At 48.8% G+C, this 24,018-nt stretch overlaps 1 protein-coding gene across 2 annotated transcripts in view; it reads left to right on the forward strand.

Annotated features, from left to right (window-relative positions):
- Nucleotides 1-22,214, forward strand: part of LOC119147481 (multiple epidermal growth factor-like domains protein 9) — a 29,590-nt gene extending 7,376 nt beyond the window's left edge. The window contains exons 2-10 of one of the 2 annotated variants that reach the window (XM_037386554.1): nt 3,957-4,017; nt 7,691-8,176; nt 9,517-9,652; nt 11,971-12,059; nt 13,452-13,515; nt 14,517-14,605; nt 15,737-15,849; nt 16,285-16,441; nt 20,598-22,214. In XM_037386554.1, the coding sequence (XP_037242451.1) occupies nt 3,963-4,017; nt 7,691-8,176; nt 9,517-9,652; nt 11,971-12,059; nt 13,452-13,515; nt 14,517-14,605; nt 15,737-15,849; nt 16,285-16,441; nt 20,598-20,749 (1,341 nt within the window). In that variant the 5' untranslated portion in view covers nt 3,957-3,962 and the 3' untranslated portion in view covers nt 20,750-22,214. The remainder of the gene's footprint in view (nt 1-3,956; nt 4,018-7,690; nt 8,177-9,516; nt 9,653-11,970; nt 12,060-13,451; nt 13,516-14,516; nt 14,606-15,736; nt 15,850-16,284; nt 16,442-20,597) is intronic. The other variant, XM_037386564.1, reaches the window with a different exon arrangement.
- The last annotated feature ends 1,804 nt before the right edge of the window (nt 22,215-24,018 follow it).

A 24,018-nucleotide genomic window follows, 5' to 3' on the forward strand; every position in this document is an offset into this window, starting at 1 on the left:
CCTCCTCTTGGGCACAAGGCTGGTTTCAGGATCGCTCAGGAGCAGCGCAGTACGGCAGAACTTCTCTTCTTACTTGAAATGAAGGAAAATCCTGGTGGCCTCCTTCCTGCTCACTGAGTTCTAGATCTACCTAGAACTGTCGAGGAGTCTGGTCGTAATTCTGTAGCAAAGGCCCTCCGGACTGGGAGGCTCATCCACTGCATATGCTCGTAACTGTTTTGCTGAAGAACTGTTTTGCAGAAGCTCGTAACAGCTGCTGAAGAGCCTGCAGTGGATAAAAGCTGCATTTACATCGCTGACTTGCAGGCTGTTGACTGGCGGCTGGACCTGTGCTCCTAAAGTCTGAGCTCCTCTGCTGTTTCATGAGTCAGTTTACATACCAGGGACTTGGGAGAACCTTGCATCTGAAAGGGAGTTCTGGATTCCCAGTTGCTTCCCAGCCCAGCTCATGGGGTGGTGCTTCCCATGGGTGTCAGGAATGCTTTGGTGCTTTTTTGTCTGCGAAGGAGGAAGTGATACCTGCTGGCCGCTACCTCTTCTATATGCAGCCAGGTTTTGGTCTGACTTGCAAGCTGCATCACTCAAAGAAAAGTTACTTTCCAAGAAAAGCGCCTGTCGGAAGCCGGCTTGCAGTTCGAGTATCTTGCTCTTTCCCAGGCAATAGATGCAGCCCAGCCCCTGGTGCTAGCTCAGCGTAGGGTACGCATTGGGAACACGCTGCCAAAAGGACAAGGCTTGTCAAATAGCTGGATGCAGCGCAGCAAGGGCCGTGGCTTCCCCTGGCATAATGGCAGCAAGAATGGTTTTGCAGTGGCTTGCTTGGCTTGGAGCACGACAGTCATTTGGCACTAGGAGAATTATCTGTTAAGACCTTAGCAGTGACAGTGGAGTGGTGGATAATCGTGGGAAGAGCCTAAGGATACAAGAATAAAGTGATCTTTCTGCTCTCATCTGCTGGCAATTAACAGGGACTTTCTGACCTTAGGGGATCACCCAGTGGTTGTGACCACTCTCAGGCTGATGGATACGTCCCATCTGCTCTCAGCACCACGGGCTGCTGATTGAGAGACTTTTCCTGCTCAGTGTTTCTTGTTTAATAAGTAGCTCTCCTTGTAAATAGACAAGTCACTTGGATATCTTAACACCCAGGTGACTTGCAGCCAATTGATGCACGGTCCTGTGGTGGCCCTCAGGTATCTCAGAAATTTAGGTCTGCCCTCAGCAAATTCCTTTACCCAGCTTGGATGGATGTGTGGTTCTGGGCAGCCTTGGACAACAGCTTTCCTTTCCAAGCTAGGCAACACTTGTGGGAGTTGGTACAAGCTGTCGGAGTGTTTCAGCAGGTTGACATATCCCTGGGAGAAATGTCACCACTGCTGCTTCTGCCCTGTAAGGAGCCAGCTGAGTTTTGAGGGTGGAGGGCGGTGTCTGGTTTATTTGGGGACACAAGGTTCACCACCCATGGAAGAGCAACTGAACTGACAAGAAGAGGACCCTGTGCCAGCCTAGGACATCACTTTTGATCAGCTATGGCCCTGGTTTTATTCTTTGTGAACCAACTAGCGAAAGCATTTAATCTCAACGGAGACAAGGCAGGGCAGGTCGGGAGTTGGTAAGTACTCCTCTGCCCTGAAGTGGCATCAGACTTTTCCTGTTGGAACAGTATTTCCAACTTACCTAGTTGCTAAAACAATTGAAAGCAGCCTGCCTTGCCTCCCAGCTGGGCTCTGGTAGCTCATCCAGAAGGGGGGCTTTGAGGGCACAGGAAAGGGTTTAAAACGTAGTTTCCCTTTCTTCCCTCTGTTGGGCTGAAACTTGCCAGTGAAAGTACTGTCACAGTGGTGAGTGTCAGCGTCCAGTTCTTAAGCGCTTTTCCTGTGTGTATGTGTGCTCTAGCTGCTCAGAAAACATGTGACCCGTTCCTGGGACGCGGGGGTGTAGGGAAGGCTCTCCACAAGCGAGGGGTGCAGTCTGTGGTATGAAGGACTGGTCTGCCATCAGCTCCTCTGAAAGAATAAATCTCACTGGGTAGCTGCCGGCAGTGTTGTGTCAGTGCACGGGGCTGCTTTGCCCTGCAGTGATGCCCGTGCAGAAGTTGTGTACCGCTGCGAATCCTCAGCCCGCCAGCTGGGCTGCGAAATGGGTGGCCCCACACAGATATGGGTGGACCAGGTTGTTGCCTTGTTTACGCAGCCAGAGATCAAACATGCTGCGCAGGGACTCGGAAAACCTGTAAAGCCAAGGTGAGAAGTGTCGGGTTGAGAGCTTGCCCCCCTGCAGGGAAAGGGCAGCCCTCCACTGCTGCCTTGCCCCGAGCTGCTGCGTGGTATCTGTGTGAGGGGCTGCTGGGGTGAGTGCTGGGCCCTTGAGTCTGACTTCGCTTGCTGGCGGTCAGCAATTCAGGTTAAGGTTATGGTTGACAATGGGAAGCCAGCTGGTCACTGACTGACCTATACCCACCCAAACCTTAGATACCAGAGCTGGGGAGGCTGCCTGCCCCCCCTGCAGCCACCACGAGGCATGTTAGCATCAACAGACCGTTGCTGCTGGAGACAGGAGGACAGTGTCCCTGGCAGAGCTGTGGGTGTCAGGGAAGGTCCTTGGACCGGAAGGTGCTTGCATCTCCTGTAGCAGGGGCTGTGCTCTCTGCAGCTTGTGGGAAGCGCTGCTAGGCTGCGCAGGCAGGGATTGCACCAAAACGTCTGTTGTGCAACCTCCTTGCCCATGCGGCAGTCATGCAACGTGGGGGAGCAACCACACGTGCGGCACGGTGCTGTCAGAGCACTACGTGCGATGCCAAACAGACCCTACCTGGGCTGCTGAGGAAAGCTGGAGGGTTTGGCTTGGAGCACGCTGGCTGTTGGCTCGCCGCCTTGAGCCCTGTGGAGGATCCTGGAGCACAAAACACACAGCAGTGCCTGAGCCGCTCGCTGAAAGCGTGGCGTGTGGCTGGGGGGGCTCTGCATGTGGAACATCCACAGTCCTGCACAAGTAGCCAGCTGTTCCCTGAATGTGGGGAAAAATGTGACGTAACGTGAGATGCGGCCTTCAGTTGTGTGCAAGAAGAAATCCTCCATGGCAGCGGAGGCTCGGCAATGCTGACTACCAACCGATGGGCACAGAGGCGAATGGTGGGTGGGGTGTGTGTCTTTCAAAGCAAGGCTACAAGATGAGAAAGCCATAGGGACATCTGTGTCCTTGGGTAGCACAGGCACAGGAAGGAGAACCTGGCCTCTGGGCATGAACAGCAAGCAGGATAGCCACCAGATAATATGTGGAATAAAATGGGATGGGGCCTCGCTAAACGTAATGTACTCACTTCAGAATCGTCATAATCGGAGCCATTGAGTTTGATCCTGACCACAACAACTTGATGCATCAAGTTTGACAACTTGGGGGCAACAAGGGGGGGGATGAAATGCTGATTGGGAATGCTCTATGCTCACCAGAAAGTGAATTTTGGTTATGGCATGGTTGATCTCAGTTAAAATGGGAGCTGCTTTGAACCGTGTACTCTTCTTGGGGTTATTTTTCTTCTTACAGGCAATCCTGGGTGTCTAAAAAATGAAATCCTTTTTATTTGACGAGGTCACGGGGGGCTGGCCAGCAGCCAGGCACAGGGCTCCAGCACAGCTCTGCCCCATCCTCTCTACAAGCCCATCACTTCCCCCAGGGTGCTTCTCTTGCATGTACTTCTGCACGCTGCAAGAAGAGGCTTAGGTTTGCTCTTCTGCTCGGTATTTAGCTTTGCACTGTGCTTTGAGGTCAGTAACGTCTTAAGACCTGTTGCAGTCTCTGAATATAACCCCCCGCCTTTGTTGGGGGGAGGTTGACTGAGCCACATGATCAGAGTCAGGTGACAATATTGGGCACAAAACCAGAGGAGAATAAACAGTTGGGTGTGGGAGATCTGTAGCTGCTGATCTTGCCTTTTGACAAGCTGTGTTACTCCTCAGGGAAAAATGAGTGCCTGGCCCTCTCCTCTGCTTTGGAGCTTAACCACGGTGTGTCTAACAGGTAAGTCCTCCTGAACCAGCGTTTGCTGGCTGAGCATGGAGGTGGGTAAAGCCATAGAGGGCTTGTGAAAGCACTGGGCTTTGCAGTCTCGGCGTGCTGCAGGAGGGCTGGGAAAGAGCAGGGGGGGAAGGCAGAAAAGGAAGTGTTGAAAGATAGGCACTGTTGGAAACACGCTGTATGTGGTAAATATAAACACTGGCTTTTGTAAGAGGGGGGGGAAAAAAAAAGGAGGAAAAAAATAGAGCCCTGTTACTCTGCATACTGAGGATTTGCAGTGGCCTCTTCATGGCTTGTCTTAAACCCCAAGGAACAGGATCCCCCAATATGTTCACTTTCTTGAGGTATTTTAGTAACTGGGCCTTTATAAGAGAAAGAGCATATACAAAAATATTCAGGCATTTTTCTAATCATGCCTCTATCTGCTCCTTACCTTGTTCTTTTCATCCTTTTGTACTGCTTAGCTATATATATATATAAAAATAAATATCTGTGTTCTTATAGTTAATATTTTTGCTATGTGGAATATGCAAAACTCATTGCACTTCAGATCACGTACCTTCCTGCAGTCCACCTGCATTCGGGGGGCTGGAGGCTGCTGGGGCCCTGCAGCCACCTCCCTTCTTGGATCAAGAACCCATCAGCCCTGCTAGAACAATTTGCATTTTACTGAGTTCCTTGTCAAGGGGCAGAGCTGCTCAGAGCAAATACCTGCCGAGCCTCATCTTATCTGCGTGCGTACAGGGCAGCCTGGGCACGTAATGAGGTACGAGCCGTAGTCTGGCACTCTCATGGAATTAAATGACTTGAGGAAACTCTCCGTTTCAGGATCCAATTATTCACCTGTTGAATTCACCAAAGATGATTATTATCTTCATCTAGATGTGTAACTGTTGGCTTGGTTGTGTTTTGTTTGGCTTGAAGGATTAGTTTTTCAGAATGGCAGGCTGTGCAGTTGTGCAAGATGGAGAGAAGGAAAAATAAGGGAGCATCCGCCCGATTTCTGCATTTTGTGAGTTCCCAGCCGATGTCCGTGTGCCTCGCAGGTCAGCAGGGTTGCTTGCCTCATAAGTCAGGAAGGATTAGCTCTGTAGTTAAGAGTTCAGTGACCTTCCCTGATGTCCTTAAGGCTCTTGAAGTGACACATGATGCCAAGGTGTCACAGAGAGTGACCCATCCTTGAAGTGTCCCTGGAGATACCTTTGTTGATTCACAGCATCCCTAAAAAAAAAATAATAAAATTCTCTAGGAAGCAAGATCACTGCTCCTGGGCATAGACAGGGTAAGTGCAGGAGAGAAGAGGGTCTGATGAAGCTAAGGTTGTTTGAGTATTGTTTTTTCTCCTGTGATACTACAACCGGTAAAACAAAACATCACCCATTTTTACTAGATGCTCAAAACTATTTTTTCCAGCCTGCCTACTTTATAATTTCGTTTAAACAACTTCTGGAGGAAAAAAAAAAAAAAAAATGTAGTACTGGCTACTGAAGTTTTGCAAGCGCTTTTTAGTGACTATTTCAGTAACATGTTACGAAAAGTTGTTTTCCATTTTAAAAAATTCATCCTAACAGTACCACGATTTACCACCAGAACCAGCCAGCCAACGGAAGCTTACAAAAAAGCAATATTCAACTAAAAAATGGTGTGCAGCCCAAGGCGTTTAAATCCCCTGCAGTGCCTCTGGCTGACAGAGCTGAGCAAATGTTGGGGACAAGCTGCTCTGTGAGAGATTGGACTTTGATCCCAGTGGTCCTGAGAGCTTTTCCCAGGAGAACTTGATGGGGCCGTTGACTTACTGCTAGCATTTATTTTGAGATCAGTGCAATAAAACTCGGCACCGACTCTGCTGATCGCTGGATGTGAGGAAAGAGAAGCAGACTTACTTCAGCCCTTAAAGCAGGTGAGTCAGGTGGAGAACTGTGCATCTTGGCCCAGGGTCAAGGCACAGCCGAGGCAGCAGTGTCCTCTGCGGGGTGCAGAGCTGCGCTCCCTGCCTAGGACCAAAGCTGGTGTTTCCAGGTCACCTGGATTTGGGCCTGGGGCAAACAAATATGCCACAGAACGTTCACTGTTAAATTCAGCATCTGTGCTGGGGGCTACAGCAAGAAAATGTGGGCAGTGGCCCAGATGGTCTGGCTGCTTATCTGCTGCTTCCTTCAATAGGTACAGAAAGATAGTTTTTTGCACACAGTGGAGTACAAAGCAGGCAGTATGCAACAGGGGGGAGAACTTCCAGTGAGCTCTCTCCATGTGATCGCAACTTTGTAAGGACTCTTTTATTCAGTCTCCTGATCTTGCTGTAGAAATTTAACTAGAGATACTAGTCAGCTTGGTCTGCATATTGTTGTTCATACTATGGTGGGGCTAAGCACTGGTACCCATGGTGCCCAGCTTCACGTGCTGTAGCCAAAATTGAGAGAGAAATCATAGGCTGGCTGGAGGAGAAGCGGGCTTGGGAAAGAGCCAACAGGGCCCTGTAGGTCTGCGGTCACCTGGTGCTTGTCCTGTTGCGACTCAACAGTGCTGCCCCTCTGAGTCCCTAGCTTCTCATCCTGCTCATGTCATTCCTCATCCACACCCTGCTGTTGGCTGTCAGCTGCACTCTTTGAGCTCCTTGAAACCCGTAAAGCAAGTCCTTAAAACAGTCATTTTACTTTCCATGCCAATGGCCGCTTGATTTCAGCAGGCCCTCTTGCTGGCGTGGCTTAGCACATGTGTGGTGGTTGGAAGAGCATGTAAACACCATGTTATTAGCCACAGTTGCATACTGATGCTGTGTAAAGTTGGACATTTTCTGAAGCTGCAGTTATTTTAGAGTAAATCCTTGCCCTGAGTTTCTGACTCAAGCTGATGTGACAGCTGTTGTGGCAGGAGCTGGCTATTTTGTTTTTGCGTTGCTTCCTTTGCTTAGTACCACACTGCTAAATTAAAACCAGCTTGCTACTTTTCATGTTTAGGCTTATGGGTCTCTCCTCTGTTCAGAGACTGGAAGACATCCCCTGTGCTTGTGTGTCAAGAGATGGCTTTCAGCAGCAAACAACATTTCGGTCCACTACGCATCATGGCGAAACAACTTGAACTGTAGTAACACCACTTTTCTCAGAAGATTACAGCTGTCCCCACTCTGAAGGGGGGATTTCAGAATCAAAGCGAGTCTTGGCCTGTGGGTTCCCTTCTGGTTACTGGCTGTATCTCCAGAACAGCTTAAAAAAAATAAATAATCTCACACCCATGACTTCTCTGTTTTGATCCCTTTAACTGAGATGGGATAAAACAGCCAGCTACTTGACAAGCATCTTAAGTCAGACTGTTGTGACATCTCAGGATAAAGTGTCTCGAGGAGCTGTAGCTAACAAAACCGAGTGCCTCAGGCTGTTGTTGTGCCTTTTTATCCAGGAGAGTCAGACCTCCTGGACATCTGCATCTACTGAGTTGTGCCCTCATGGACCCACTAATTTATTTCCTTGATAAGTCTCTGGTATGCCAGGGATGCTTAGATGCTGCCCATGTTTGCCTCCTTTTTTCTGAATTGCTCTGCAGTGGAACAGAGCAGAAGGGGGTTTCTGGACATCAGACAAGGATACAGGGGTTAAGCAACTGATAAAGCCCTAATGGGAAGCCTCTGTTAAAGGCAGAACAATAATATGGCCACTAAGGATGTTACTTCTTCTCTTAGGTATTACTTTAGGCCAGACAACCACCGCCCAGGTCCCTACTGCATCAACACCAGTGCCTCCCAGTGCAACTACCACGCAGGTCCTCATTGCGTCAACGCCAGCACCTCCCAGTGCAACCAATACCACAGCTTCTGCTGCCCCAACTGCCCCTGCAACACTCTCAGCCAGCGTGGCATCAACCACTGCAAACCTTGTCGTGTCCACAGCAGCACCCTCTGCTGATCCAAGCACAAAAGAGCCTGATAAGGCTCTGCCCACCGCGAAAGATGTGACCGTCCTCATCTCTGGCAGCATGGCCACCTCTCCAGTGTCTACGGGACCGATGGCTGCACCCACCAGTGCCCCAGTGTCCCCTCCAGGCATGACCACGTCTCCCAGGGTCCCATCAGCAGCTCCATTCCTCACCACCCCCAAAACCTCGAACTGCAGCAGAGTGAACATGACGGCCTGTGCCCGCTGCTCCCCAGGGACGTATCCCAGTGAAGGTAAGAGTGTTAGGTGGCAAAGTGACTCATCAAGGGAGGTGAAACCAGCACACGTTCCCCTGTTGGAGGCTGGGACAGGCAGCAGGAGTGGGAGCTAATTCATTGTACTTTTCTGGTTAGACTTGGCCGTTGCTGGCCTTGTGCTGTGTATTGGTCTTCCCGAGGCTTCCCCAGTAGGATGAAGAAGCGGTGGGGTTCTGGCACAAAGTGTGGCACAGGTGCAACCCTGATCTGTTGGCCGGAGGGTGTTGCTTTGAGGTAAGGTGCCAAATATAAGGACAGCTTCTAAATATGTCTCGAATGTTGGAAACGGAATCTCTGCTATAGAAACAGCCTTTTCACTTTGGCTTGGGAAGCTACTCAGTCAATCCCTGTTGTGGTCAAGAGTGCATAGTATTACCTTTTCCAGAAGTTAGTTATGTTGTAACGTGGTTGGTTTTGTGTTTCTTTTTCGTTTGCTTTTTTGTTTGTTTGTTTGGTTGGTTGGTTTTGGGTTTTTTGGTTGGTTTTTTTTTTGGGGGGGGGGGAGGGGGGTGTTTAAACATCACCATCACATTCCCCAAAAAATCTGAAATTTTTTAAAAAAATCCCTAAAATACAAGTCATGTACTTTTTGCTTACTTCCCCCACTGAAGGGCACTTTTTAAAAGAGGAATGAGCAGCTCTGATGCTTTGGGGTAAATCTGCAGAGGACGGGAGGTAATTCCTGTCTCACTCACATGCAGGATGTTCATCTACGGGGTCTTCTCCTTTTCCCATGCTTGGTTGCTGCAACACCAAGGACTGGGTCCTGCAAGCGGTGGGATGGCAGGTCTGATGTGTGCAGCTACAGCAAATCCTGCATGATTACTCTGTGTAGCTTGGATTTGTTTTGTGGAGCAGAGAGGGCTAGAGCTTGTATCTGGTGGGAATGCCATGGTACCTGTCCTGAAAGAAAAGCTGTTGCTGCTTAAGGCAGATCCTCTGCTCTGGGGTTTTATTCTTCAGTTCTGCTTCCCACAAGCCTAAATTATCAGTTATCCAAAGGAGTATGTAGTAGTTTTTTGTTTGTGTGTGGGAGAGAAAACAAGGGAAACGCTCCTGGCCCCTCAAGTTAAAAGAGAAGAAAGCAGTTATCTTAATTACCAGAAATCCACGCTGACAGACTTGAGACCTTAGATCATCTTATGGCTATTCTTCAGCTTGCTAATGATGCACAGCAGGATAATTAGCATTAATATTACAGTTTCTATTCTCCAAGACTGTCTTGCAGGTGGGGTTGCATCCCAACGCTTCTGCATCCATGGCAGCCGGAGTTTAAGTCTCGCGATCCTAATCCTGACTTTTTTGTTCCAATTTAGGCACCTTGAGCTGCTCGTGCTGTGGGGGGGGCTCGTGCATAGACCCCAGTGCCTGCACCTCCTGCCCGCTGGGCCACTACCAGCCCGAAAGTGGGCAACCATCATGCCTGCCTTGTCCTCAGGGCCATTATGCCAAGTAAGTGACTGAGCTGCTGGGCATGGGGTGGTGGCTGCTCTTCCTCAAAACACTTCCCAGCTGTCAAAATCTCCTTTGGGCTATAGGAAAAGCACTGCCAGGGTTGTTTCTCAGTGGGAAACACAGGGGGTTTTACATCTCTGAGAGAAAGAGCAGCTCAGGGCTCGCTGCACCCACCCATGATGCAAGATAGTAGGCGGTGGCAGCGAGAGGCCGTGCGCTCCCTGGCTTCTCACTGGGCTTTGTGGCAAACTGGGTCAGGGAGCTCAGTCACTGCAAAGCTGAAATAGCTACGTGCCTGTTAAGCTGACCTACAAACAGCCCTGCCTCTGGAGAAGCCCCAGGCTGCCCTTCTCTCTGCTCTTCAAATGAACTCCCCGTGGGGCCGGCAGAGGTGTGAAGGTGTGTGCCTCTTAGCACTGCTACATCCTTTCCATCAGGAAACCTTGGTGTGGGTGTCCTTGTGCCGAGGGCTTCCCAGACGCAGCTCCAGCTCTCTGCAGGCTGCCTTTTTTTCCCCCGCAGTCTTTTGTATGTGTTAGGAGGGAGAAAAAAAAATCTTTTTTTTTTTTTTTTTTTTTTTTTGTGATGGGGGCACACTTGGGAGCGAGGTGTGGGTTCAGTTCCTCAGCTTTTTTCTAGGATATCTCTAGCCAACTGGCTTTATCTCTATGCTTTGCCCAATTACTTTCTCAATCCCTATTCTGTTGCCTCCAAGGGATTCATTACATTTAAGTTACTGGCATCTAAAGCAATATATTTGGGATGCTATAGTGTGGAAAAGCTAACGATATCTCAGCCAGAAGCCCAGCCTTGCAGTTTCACCAGGCTGCCTCACTCTGGGTACACTGCACAAGTGTCCTCTGGCTGCAGGGACACAGACATGCGGTGCTCTCGCCGTTTCCCATTAGGATTTCCCTAGCTGTATCTGATGCTTGCTGCCAGCAGCCCGTGGGCTTTGTCCCGCAGGCAGCTGCAAGGACAGGCGAGAGCTTCCCAGGACAGTGTCCCTGGCAGAGCACCTCCATTCAGGTCAGTCCTGGGGAGAGGGAACATGCCCACGGGGACGGGTGAGCTGACCACACAGTTTATTTGCAGCAGCCCCTGAGTCTGAGGGGCCACCAGCTTCCTCCTCCGTGCTCCTCCCTTGCTGTTGGTGCTGTGAGGACCTGCCTTACCTTATTTACCCCTTTTCCCCCCCAAGCGCTTTAGAAAAATAATCAGAAGCAGTCTTCAGGGCATCACACACACGTTGCCGTTGGGATGTTGGAGAGGGCAATGCAGAGCCAGGGAACAGGAAGGTTCAGCAGACAGCAGCTGGGGTTACGCATGTTGGAGGGGGGACCAGTAGAAGGGGGGATGCAGGGAAGCGGAGGGGAGGGGGTCTGATGGGCACAGTGTGTGCGTGGCCATCTCTGTGGCAGCTGCCCGGGCCTCAGGGCTCCAATGGGATTGTTTAACATTTTTGTGGTATTTGGAGAATCCAGCACTCCCTGAGCTTTGAGTGGCTCTGGCTGGTGCAGGCCCTGTATTGGTTTGTTCTAAGCAAAGCATTTGCTATGTTTCCAATTTATTTTTATTTTTTTCCCACAAATCTTGCTCAGCCCTGGGGTTTCCAAAGGAATTAAAGAACATGTCCTTGTTTTCCTCCAACACATCTCTGAGCATGTTAACAAATTCTTATCCCCACATGCTTGTTGTTGGGGATTTGGCTCTGTTGGTGACAAATGCAATAGCTTTTCTCTTTCTCTGCCTTTCCCTCTTTTCTTCCCCCTCCTCCTGGAGGTCTAACATATTGTATCCCCTTTCCCACAGTCTCTGTTATTTAAGGTCAGGACTCTCACACATCAGTACCTGTGGTTTAGCTCCTTTTTTTGACTCTGAAGTGAGTGAACTTTCAACAATCAAACGACTCCTTTAAAAATTGCTGATGAATGCTGAACATCCAGCACCTTTCTAATGCAATTCAATTTCCAAGTGTGAATATAAAAGCCTGGCTTTAAACCCAGGTTTTTAAGCCTGGCTACAACATAATTTTCAAGACCTAGAATTCAGACTAGAAAACCTGTCTTTTCCATATAGCCCACAGGCACAGGGCATCTCTAATGTCAGTAATACAGAAAACTTTATTTTTTCAGTGGACCTTAAACATTCAGGTGTGATTATATTATTGGGTTTCTGCCTGAACTCCTTCTTTATAATTACCCTATTTCTAGACTTCTCAGTAAAACGGAGTTATGCTCTGCTCTCTCCTCTTAAAGTCGATAGAGGCTTGGGTGACCTAAAATAGCATTCACCTCTGCTTCCTCCTCTCCTAGCTTCACAAGGAGCACCGTGTGCCTTCCCTGCCCACCTGGCCATTTTGCTAATGAGTCTGGGGCTGCAGTCTGCAGAGCGTGTGAGAAAGGTAGGCTTTGATTTATTTTCAACCCAAATGCATTTTCATCAGGCTATGCAATGCTTTTTCCCATGGCCAGATGCAATTACCAGGTAACTTAAAAGCACTGGAGAGTAAACAGGTTATTTTGTTCAGGCTAAATATAGAATAGCAGATTCTGTTCTGTTATTGAAATTTTTATTAAAATGAAAAGAACAGATCTCAGAGTCATGCTTCTGTTAGCAGCAGGCTAGTACTAACACTGCAATGAAAGCCTTTTCCAGAAAGTCAGGAAAGAAGGTTTATGAAATGCAGTTATAGCACAAGGGGGAGGAGGGTGTTAGGAAAATAAAATATTCTTCTATTTTTAATGACAAAAATTAGTCTAAGCCATCTTTGTTTTCAGTTTGGCAATCTTCTGTGGTCTGAATATTAAGTGTAAAACTCTCCTTATTGCCCAGACGTTAAAACCTGGGTTTTCAGCAAGCTACTTTGCACCTGGCTAATGCACTGTGAACCTGGTACAATGCGGTCGCAGTGTAACAACATGTTCAAAACAGACTAGCATTTACTTATGCAAAAACCTAATTAACACATGCAATGCAACAGCTATTCTGTACACAAATTAAGTGCTCCTCATACGTGCACAACTGTTCTTTTGAAAATCTGCCCACCAAACTGTTTGGCTGGTATTTAAATCTTGGCTATCACTTGCTAAGTTTGAGAGGGGAAAAGTCTTAGCTGCTGACAGTGCTGCAGTATGTCACTCCCTTTATTCATTTATAAATTGCAAATGCAATTTATAAATGTGAAATGTATTTCAGGGCATTTCACTCCTTGTGCTTTGGGGAAGGATCTGTACGTGTCCTCCTGCCCATTCATGGCCCTGGTGGTGCAGGGAGGGAGGGTGAACAGCAGATTGCTGCACTGAGCAGAGCCGTCCTGGGTGGTGGGTCTTGTGCCCTTCCTTTTTGGGGGAAGATGCACCCCAGGCTTCTTGGGGTGGGGGAACCCCTGGAGAGGCTTGCCCTGGCCAGAGACCTGCTCCAGCGGAATAACCTAGGAGTCGACACTGGAATCGCCTATTTCAGCTTCATTGCAGCTGAACCCAGTGCTAGGAAGGTTGACAGGTCGTTCTGTTTCCCTGGCAGGGTTTTGGATGTGAGAGTGACACCAGGGAAATCTGCCTAAGGCCTGCCCCAGCATGGCAGAGGTCGTTATGAAACTGTCATTGCTCCTTCAGGGCTTTTGACAAATAGAAAAACGAAAGTCCTGAGTTAGCCCATGAAATGGCACTTCAAGTGTGTCGTGGGGAGGTGATTTGGTTGCTTGTAAAATGGAGATGAGATGAGCAAATATACAACGATGTGTGGTGGTGGTGGTGGAGGAAAGACCCTGAAGCCTTACTTTTCTCTTTTTCAGGCTATTTTAGCTCTAAGCAAAATGCAGTTTTTTGTCTGCCTTGCCTGCCTGGATCATTTTGCAAGTAAGAAGTCTGCTTGTGATGCTGGCCATCAGGCAGACAGGGAGGGGTGGTTTTCTTTTAGCCACAGAACTAGAAGAACCAATGCAGTGGCCAAAGGCGAGTCGCCTGCCGTTTTAGCTGTAGGGACATTGGTGCTGACCCTGGCAAGAGAGGGATGGTATGATGAAGGGGGGATCCTGGCTACGTGTGGAGGTACCCCATGATGACATGGTAGAGCATCAGCTCACAACCCGCTTCCCAGCGTTGCTGTATTGTGTGGGCATTGCACACCACCGACAGACTGATCCTGGCACAGGGACTGAGCTGAGCACCGCTCTGCATTCTGTAGGTTGAAGCTGAGCTGGTGGTTTATTTATTCTGAGTAGGGATGTGCAGAAGGCAGTAGTTAAACTGCCCTGGCTGAGCTGTCACCTCCGGGGTGGGAGGGAGGCCCTGAGAGAGGTGCTAGTGTGGGGTACCTTGTGATGGGCTCTGCACCCACCAGGTAGGGTTGCCTGCATGGGGTTTACATCCAAAACAGGTGAATTAGCACATGAATACTTACTTACCTTCCTCCTGACCTCACCTTGGGCTCATTTGTCCCGTGTTATGCAGCAAATCTCTGCTGACCCTTGATTAAATTGCCACAAGACTGGACCCGGGGCTCACCCAACTGTATCACAGTCTCTCTCCCAGCTCCCTGCCAGTACCCACTGACTGGTTCCAGCCAAGTTTGCTAAGGAATAGCGACTTCTGGGTCAGCAAATTCCTACAAGTGTCATGCAAATAAGTAACCAAAGAGAGGACAGAAACATCATCATGTGCCCAGCCCTAATTAGACACGCAAGCAAACCACACGGGAGAGAGGCACGGTTAATACCCACAAAATGGCAAAAGCTTAGTTCCTGGTAGACCCTGGAGACTTCAGTCTGTGCATACATAAGAGAGCTGGCTTTGGTGGGCTGGGCTGGGCTTGGAAGTGCCAGTCCTACAGCGTTGTGTGCCTACTCTCCCCTCCGTAGCAGCAGCAGCTGCACGGCGTGCCTGCCTTGTGCTGCTGGGCAAGAGGCTCTTCGGGAGGCGTCGGAGGCGTGCATGCCCTGCCTGCCAGGTAACGCCTGCAGCTGAGGAGGGGGTGTGGGGGGGTGGGGAGTGGGGAGCTGCGGGAACGTGCCTGCATTGGCACCAGAAGGAACGGTGCATTCCTGAGACTTGAGCCTCTGACCTGGAGTTTGCCACTCCTTGGCGGCACAGATGCCCTGGCTGACATCTGCAGAGCAGACTGTTGCCCCCACAGTGATGGGAGGGTGCTGGGGGTTTTTGGCCCTTCCTAGTTTGCTAGGACCTACAGCTGGAGACTGTGCCTACGCCATGCCTTCCCGCAGGCATGGTTAATGGCTTGGAGGAAGGCTGGTCGCCTGCATGCCGGGGCTGCTAAGAGCTGTGGCTACATATGGTTCTAGCAAAAAAGTGTCTTCATTGGTGGTGGTTGTTTTGCTGATGAAACCACAGACTTGCTAGCAGAGGTGGGGGATGCTCCACACCCAGCAAGAGCGAGGCAAAGGGGAGGTCAGTGGGGGGTGTGTGTGTGAGGAAACGACCCTGCTCCTTGCATCGCTGTCTTAAATAACATCAGACTCCGGTGGGTGAGCCAGCAGGAGGGCAGAGTGCTCGGGTTGCTCCCATAGCCACCGATGGTGAGCCTCTGTTCTGGAGGCAGTAGCAGGGATTTCTTGCAGGTAAGTTGTGTTATAAACATGCAGAAAAATATTTGCTGCTTTGAGACCCAGGACTTCTGTGACCTGTCATTCCCACAAAGCTTAGGAATCTGAGCTGTGCTTTAAACTTTGCTCAGTGAGTTTCAAACAGCTAGAAAAGGTTTTGAATCCAGAATTGGAGAGGATGAAACACTACTGACCTCCAGCTCCAACCTTCTGTCAGCTTTAAAGCCAGAGCTCACTACTAACCCATCTCCTGCCATACTTCCACTCGTACTTGGCAACAACTCTGGTTGCCAAGACCTAACCTCAGATATCCTTTAGTCCCTCTGTCCTCGTTTGTTCTGTCCTGCCCCTTTGCCACTGAGCAAGGGCCAAAGCCCAGGCTCAGCTTTTGTTATACACGTGAAGTATTTCATGGTCTTTCTCCTTGTGTCTTTGAAAGCTCAGTCATCCGTATGCAATTGCAAAGGCCCCAGAGTCTAGTCCCAGATCTTAATTTTTGTGCTTATTTGCTGTTTTAGGTACGTTCAAAGGTCCCAGTGATAACAAATGCAAGCTCTGCAGGCCAGGAGAATACCAGTTACAGCAGGGCAAGGAGAGCTGTGACCTGTGCCCAGAAAATCACTACTGCCCTGTGAGTCTCTGGTTTGACAGCCTGGATTAACAAATACAGCTGTCCCAAGACAAGCAAAATACACTTAATGCCGTTTTTATCTGAGCCTCTTTCCTATTCTTAAACAGAGACAGGGCTGGTTAACGTTATGGCACCTGGAGCTTGGCTTTGTGCCACCCTTGGAGCTGTCTGGTCTCATCATGGGAACAGCAGAGGATGGTGTGTCCTTTAATGAGGGGGTGGTGGTGTATGGACATGCTGTATAATGACATCTTCTGCTCTTTGCCTTGCTCTGAATAACACCATAGGAGCAGACAGGCTGAATTTAATGATGGCAGGTTAATTGGTTATTTTCCTCATGTTTTTTTAATGCTGAAGTGTCACCTCCCTTCACACTAGTTACCTTATGCAGTCCTCGCTGTTTGCTGGTGCTGAGTTACTTCTTCTCTTGGGCAGAGCCCAGATGTGACCCCGGTCAAGTGCCCTCCCGATGCCTTTTGCCCCACGGGCAGCACTGAACCGGCGTACTGCATGGAGGTCTTTCTTTACAAGGCAGGGAACTCCTGCCAGCTGACTCCCCTGACGGTCATTCTCCTGGCTGTCTTCTCAGCAGGTAAGTGTCGGTCTTCTTCGTCCTCTGCTAAAACTAGACACCCTTCTGCAGCTGGGTGCCTTTGCGTTATGCCAGTGGTGCTCTCTGGATGGTGTGTTTTGTGTTTCTGGAAACCTGGATTTCTAAAAAAGGTCTTTCTGTCTGCCTTCAATGCAAATGATAATCCTTTCCCCATTTGTAAGTAGGGATATTGCTGTGCTTGCTTGAGGGAAGGCTGGCATAATGCTGAAGGTTTGTTTGCCTTTGGGAAGCAAGTACATATATGGGCCCCAAAACAGGAATTTCTTTGCTGCCCAAAAGTAGGAAAAAGGATGATTTCCTTTTGGTACGAGACTTCAAGTTTTCTAAAAGCATTTCCCCCTCTAGCTCTTGCCACAGCATCCAGCAGGACAAGGCACTGTCAGCTTGTGCAGTGTTGGTTGTATGAATGCTGTAGGGCACCTTGTAACCAACAGCATGAAAGACAACAAACACCTACTGAGTATGTAGAACGACAGAATCATTTAGGCTGGAAAAGACCTTCAAGATCATCAAGTTCAGCCCTTAACCCAGCGCTACCAAGCCCGTCACTAAATCATGTCCCTAAGCACCACATCTACATGGCTTTTAAATACCTCCAGGGATGGGGACCACCACCTCCCTAGGCAGCCTGTTCCAATGCCTGACAACCCTTTTGGTGAAGGAATTTTTCCTACTATCCAATCTAAACCTCCCCTCATGCAGCTTGCAGGCTGTTTCCTCTTGTCCTGTCACTTGTTATCTGGGAGAAGAGACAGACCCCACCTGCCTACAACCTCCTTTCAGGCAGCTGTAGAGAGCAATAAGGTCCCCCCCAGCCCCCTTCTCTCCAGGCTGACCCCCCCGCCCCCCCAGGCTGGTGCCCCAGCCCCTGCCCCAGCCCCTGCCCGGCTCTGGACACGCTCCAGCCCCTCAGTGTCTGTCTGGCCGTGAGGGGCCCAACGCTGAGCCCAGGCCCCGCGGGGCGGCCCCACCAGTGCCCAGGGCAGGGGGACGGGCGCTGCCCCGGCCCTGCCGGCCACACCGTTTCGGACACCGGCCGGGACGCTGCTGGCCTCCTGGGCCACCTGGGCACGCTGGGGGCTCATGCCCAGCCGCTGCCGCCCAGCCCCCCCGGGCCCTGTCCCGCCGGGCAGTTCCCAGCCCCCTGCCCCCAGCCCGCAGCTGCCGGGGGCTGGTGTGACCCAGGGGCAGGGCCCGGCGCTCAGCCCTGGGGACCCCCACACCACCGGCCCCGGCCCCTCGGCCCGGCCTGCCCGGAGCCCCCCGCAGAGCCCCCTGCCCCCGGCACAGCCACGCTCCCCCCGGCTTGGTGCCATCTGCAAACTGGCCGCGGGTGCACTCGATCCCCTCGCCCACATCATCCATAAAGGCATGAGACAGGACTGGCCCCGGCGCTGGGCCCTGGGGACACCCCTGTGACCGGCCACCGGCGGGCGGTAGCTCCATTCCCCACCGCGCTTTGGGCTCGGCCACCCGGCCAGCTCCTAGCCCAGCACAGAGCGCGGCACCCAAGCCATGAGCAGCCAGTTTCTCCAGGAGATGCTGTGGGAGATGGTGTCAAAGGCTTTACTAAGGTCCAGGTAGACACCACCCATGGCCTTTCCCTCAGCTACTTGTTGTAGAAGGAGATCAGGTTCATCAGGCAGGACGTGCCTTTCATGAACCCGTGCTGGCTGGGCCTGATCCCCTGGCTGTCCTGCATGTGCCACATGATGGCACTCAGGCTGACCTGCTCCGTAACCTTCCCTGGCACCAAGGTCAGGCTGACAGGCCTGTAGTTCCCCTGATCCTCCTTCCTGCCCTTCTTGTGAATGTGTCACCCTGGCTGAGCTCCCGTCTGCTGGGACCTCCCCAGTGAGCCAGGGCTGCTGCTAAATGATGGAAAGCGGCTTGGCAAGCTCCTCTGCCAGCTCCCTCAGTGCCTCCAGGTAGATCCCACCCAGCCCCACAGCCCTGTGCGTGTCTGAGTGGAGCAGCAGGTCACTGACAGTTTCCTCCTGGGCTGTGGGGACTTCATTCTGCTCCTCGTCCCTGTCTTCCAGCGCAGGGAGCTGAGTACTCTGAGGGTGACGGGTCTTACTATTAAAGGCTGAGGCAAAGGCGGCATGAAGTACCTCAGCCTTTTCCTCATCCTGTGTGGCAATGTTCCCCCCTGCATCCAGTAGGATTGTCCTTGGCCCTCCTTCTGTTTCTAATATATTTGTGGAAACATTTTTTATCTTTTATGGCAGTGGCCAACTTGAGTTCTAGCTGGGATTTCACCTCTCTAATCTTTGCCCTGTGTAACCTCACAATGTCCTTGTAGTCCTCCAGAGCTGCCTGCTCCTTCTTCCGAAGGTGGTAAATTCTCTTTTTCCCCACCAAGTTTCAGCCAAAGCTCTCTGTTCAGCATGTGGAGCATCCCTCATCCCAGATGCCACCTGCTGGAATTAGCTCATTAGGGCAAGCCAATGGGTGGATGAGCTTTTCCTCTTGGAAGCTACACCACGAATACTCATTGCAAAACAATGAATAAGCATTTGTAGTCTTAGCAAAGGGAAAAATAAGAGTTCTGTAGGTTTTAATCAGTATTTGGGGGAGGCTTAATCAGAGATAACCGTTACAATGCAAATGAGCAACTGTTACTGCTATGGATTGCAAAAAGGGCAGACGAGCGAGCTGGGAAGGACTCAGCTGTGCACAGGCAGATGAACAGAAACTCCACTGTAAGTGCCTCTTACACTACCAGCTCTCTTGCCACAAGATTATTAATCTCCAAGTTAGAGAGACGATTAAGTCATCTGAGGATAAGGAATTGCAGCCTTATATCCATGGGTTTCTCTGGCTTAGGCACCACAGTTAGGTGCCTCCTGCAGACCTGTTCTCCATGTTGTTAAAAGGCAGGGGAGAGATAAAAATTGACGTGTTATTCCCCATGACAACCGGGAGAACAAAGCTGCTTCTCCAACAACACAGCAGCACTAGTTGTTCTCATCAAACTCTTCTCTTGGCACCTGAGGAGAGGACTGCATGGATACACAGAAGGGGGGAAAGGACAGCAGGGTCTGGAGGAGCTATACCTCCAGGAGCACTGGTTGACTGCTCATCTCCAGAGGGCTGAAACATCCCTATGGGAGCAGATGAAGGTTGTGCCGACAAGCTGTGGCTTGGAGCTGTGTAAACGCTCCTCCCCTGGCCTGTATCCCCTTGTGCCAGGCTGCAGTCCAAAAATCTGCCAGAACAGATGTCATCTTAAGTGAGTATTAATTAGAAAAAGTAGATTAAAATTAATTGTATGAAAAGCCTGTCCACCTAGGGACAATGGCCCATTAACCAGCATTTCAGATAAACATGCCTGAGGGTCACAGAACAGCATTCCTCAGTGAACTCCTGCCTGTGATGGAGCTTGCTATGAAGAGGGGTAAAGGGAACGGCCATGCAGGAACCTGCGAGTGTTTCACGGCTGGTCTGACAGATCAGTTGTTTACCACGATACTGTCTGCTCACACAACCTAAATTTGGATATATTTGTCTGGCCACATTGCATCACAGCGACAGATTTGTGCTCTTATGTTAAGATCAGTTTTCCCTGATAATGCTTCTGCCAGAAAGAAACAAACAGAATGTCATGGTACTTGGTATTTACCAATTATTTCCATGTCTATGCCCAATCTAAAAGTAAATTTTCCTGACAGTCCTGATCTCAGTCTAGACTCAAAGTTAATCTTTAGTTAGTTAGTTCTTGTGCTTCAGTGTAAGTGCTGCACAGAGCAAGGTCATTTCTCAACAAGATCCTTTGGTGGGATCTGCAATGGGTAAGATGCCAAGTGCAAAATAACAGTTCCACAGAGTAGGAAAGGAAGTTTCTGAATTATTAAACCCTGCCATTAGTCATACAGCTTCCAGAGTAAAACCGAAATGCTGAAGTTGGGTCTTTATTATTACAGCTAGTTGGTTGTTTTTGGTTTGGGTTTTGGGTTTTTGGTTTTTTTTGGGGGGGGGGGGGGGGTTGGGTTTTTTTTGGTGCAGAGTATGTAGGAGAGAAAATCCCCTTATTTTACCAGAAGAGAATCCTTGAGTTGGGAAGGCCTACAGCAAATATCACCTGAAACTTTACTTTTCCATCTGAAAATAACTACCATACCTTATTTTCCAGGTGGAATCCTTGCTGTCTTTCTAATAGTTCTAAGAAGAAGGCAAGAATATAGCAAGAAATTGTTAAAGTCTCTATTGCTACCCCGAGGCTCAGGACGACACACAACTTATGGGGGGACTGAGCACACAGAACCTGTCTATGCTGGCTGGTAGCTAGGACATACTATCAGCAACCATCTTGCTTCTCTTTTACCTGGGACAATACAGATGTGTCTGTATAGGCAAGGTGTTCAACCATGAGCAACCTATTTCTGCATAGCTAAAATAAGTGCCAAGAAATAAAACTGAATTTTTGAGTTGTGGCTACTTGTGCTAACCAACCCTGGTGCCAGCTGTACTAAAATGGACTGACAAAAAAAATCTTAGCCTTTCAATTCCTGCCTTCTTTTACAATTAATACTGCTTTCCTCAGGAAAAAACCCCACACCACAACAGCAAACAATTAGGTCTCTTTTTCCATTTCAATAGTCAGCTCAACAAACTGAGTGAGGACTGACTTTTTCTTTTCCATTCTCAAAACTTTGCCATCACTTTAAGTCCAGGACAGGGATCCCAAAGCCTTCCCCTTCCTCTCAGCTGTGAGAAAACATGCAGCTAAAATAATGGTTGACTCCTGGACAAATATGTGTCTTTTCTTTCTTGTTGTAAGGTGGTCCTTCATACTAGAGCTACAAAAGCAACTCAAAACTTCCAGCAAAGCTCACGGGAACTGTTTCTTTCTCTGCTGAGCCACATGGGTTACAACGTGAAACTGGCAACCATTTGGAGCCAGACAGAACAGCATGCTGCAGCCATGGAAGATGCCTCACACATTTTTGCACACCTAGGAGATGTGCCTGTACTAGACCCATTGCTTTAATGCCCATGTAAAGTCTTTGCCCTGATCACTGACAGTTGATTCGTCTCCCACCCACAAGAGCAGCACGTGTGTTCTCTACCTGTTTGCCCCACAGAGCTGTGGCACTCCAAGCTTTCTCCTGTGTGCATTTTTTGTATTTGTGTATTTTACAGGGATGATTTCAAATCATGCAGGTGTTTGTTTGGCTGGTTGACCCATCTCTTTTCAAATTTGTTGTTTGCTCATTATGCGTGGTTTTTTTCTCACAGTGATCTTTAGCTTTCTGCACCTGGTCCTGGTGGCCATTTGAGGTCACCACACCAGGCACTCAAAAATGCCCGTCAACTGTAATGGAGCCAGCTTCAACTGCTCCGTAACATCAGTAACGGCAGACTCTTAACCTTCCCACCCTGTTGTCCTCCTCTTCCTACAGTGAAATTCATACACGTAGTAGGTGTGCTGTGTAACCCCAGACAGGCCAGCCACCTGTGGCCTTTTGTCACAGTCCTGTGCTTCACCAGCTCTATGAGCGCTAGTAAAAATAGCATCTACATTAAAGGATCTCTGCTTTTCAATGAATGTGTACCAAGGTGGAAGCAGGTGTTACTTCTCATGTTAAGTCTTTTGCTGGGCTAGTGCAGCAGCAGTCAGCTGAAGTAACCCAGCCGGAGGGGGGTTAAGTGATTACTGCCCTCAGCTGCTCAGTCTCTTCTCCCCAGGGGAGGTGTTACTCTGTTTAAAAAAAATAATAAAATATATATATGAGTTCTCTGATCTCTTTCAACTATGCCAGATGAATAAATGGGTAGGAAGGGAGGTACCTCATTCTTTGTGGTCAGACAAGTTGCTCAGAGAAGCTGTGGATGCCCCATCCCTGGCAGTGTTCAAGGCCAGGCTGGATGGGGCTTGGAGCAACCTGGTCTAGTGGAAGGTGTCCCTGCCCGTGGCAGGGGGTTGGAACTAGATGATCTTTAACATCCCCTCCAACCCAAACCATTCTATGACTCTAATCTGGAGCAGTAGCAACATGGATTAGTACCTATAAACCATACCCCAAACGCCACTGCACAGCACAGGCAAAGCTCCCCACATCCCAACAGTCTCTCTCACAGTTGATTTAGCAGACAGGCGTTAAGTTTCTCAAATGGCAAAAACCTGTGGTTATTCATGACAGCAGCACAGGGACACAATCCTGATGCACAGCACCAGATGATCTCAGCAGAACAGTAATCCATTAGTATCAAAGCAATTTTCTGAAATGCTCTTTAAAATATATATATATATATATGTATGTATGTAGCTGCTGTCAGACACGGGAGATTCCATGCATGAAGTGAAACCAGACCCAAACAAAAACCCGGCTCAAAAAGCAAAATGCAGTCAAATTCAGACCAGACCAAGCAGGAGCAGCACCAGTGACAGCTAAATGAACCCAAGAGAATGGAACTGGTAGGATTCCATGACCAGTTAAAAGTTGTTAAAGCCTATGAAATTATGAGCAACAGGAAAGAGCACTGTAACAGGAAAAACTGGACTGCAAAAAAATGTCAACACTTTTGTGATGAGCAACACTGTGAAAACAAGCCAAAGCACAATCATTATCACCTCCATACAAGCTTAAAACTATTTGCACAGAGTCTCTTAGGAAGACTTGGAGTGTAAGTTTTCACTATGAAAGAACAACATCCAGTTCCCTCACTGCCAAACCACAGTATGTATCATTTCCCTTTTTTCTTTAAAGAAAAAAAAAACAAACGTGCAAATATAACTATACAGATCTGTTTTACAAAAAAGAATTAGCAACTTCTTAAATAACTAGGAATGAATTTTAATATTTAATAAGACACTGAAGTTTCTCAAGCAATCAGACATGGAATAATGTGACTCAACAATGCGGAAAAATCCATTAATGTGTCTTTCAAGATATTTTGCTTTTCCAAGTAATTCAAATTAAAAAAACCCTAAAAACTGACCATGAACACAAAGCTATTGAACAAAACAGACATTTAATTTGATTAATCTTCCTAGATTGTATGAAAATACATCTAACATATTCAATTGAAAATTGTTTCCATGCTTGCTCATGTGATAAAAGAACAACAAATTGTGAATTTGGCTATTGTGTACCAGCTTTGAGAAGTTTGCTGGAAAAGGAAATACTTCTTTCTACTTCGATGGCCAAGACACTAAGTACATAATTTAATGCCACATAATATGCCATACTTAGATGTTATTTTGATGAATTTATAACAGAAAATATTTCAAGTTACTGAATGCTAAAAAGAATTGAGTTGCATCATGAGGAAGCTTAATTTTTCCAAGATTGTTTTCCCCTGTATTTGAACAGTGGGAGAAGGAAAGCAGCGAAACAACTTTTCTTTTGTCTTCTTTTTTTACCAAAACTTCAGCCTATTTTCCCAGTGCTGCAGAGTAGGGCACAGAAGCCTTCGTTAAGACACCTAAAAACCACCTTTCCTGATTCAGAAACTAAACTTCTAGCAGATCACCACCTGAGTGACTTAGCTGATCTCATGGTGTTACATGATCAGTACATACGAAGGGAGAACAGGATCCACATTTCTTT

The sequence above is a fragment of the Falco rusticolus genome, chromosome 1, assembly GCF_015220075.1.
Source record: "Falco rusticolus isolate bFalRus1 chromosome 1, bFalRus1.pri, whole genome shotgun sequence".
In the NCBI taxonomy this organism is placed as follows: Eukaryota; Metazoa; Chordata; class Aves; order Falconiformes; family Falconidae; genus Falco; species Falco rusticolus.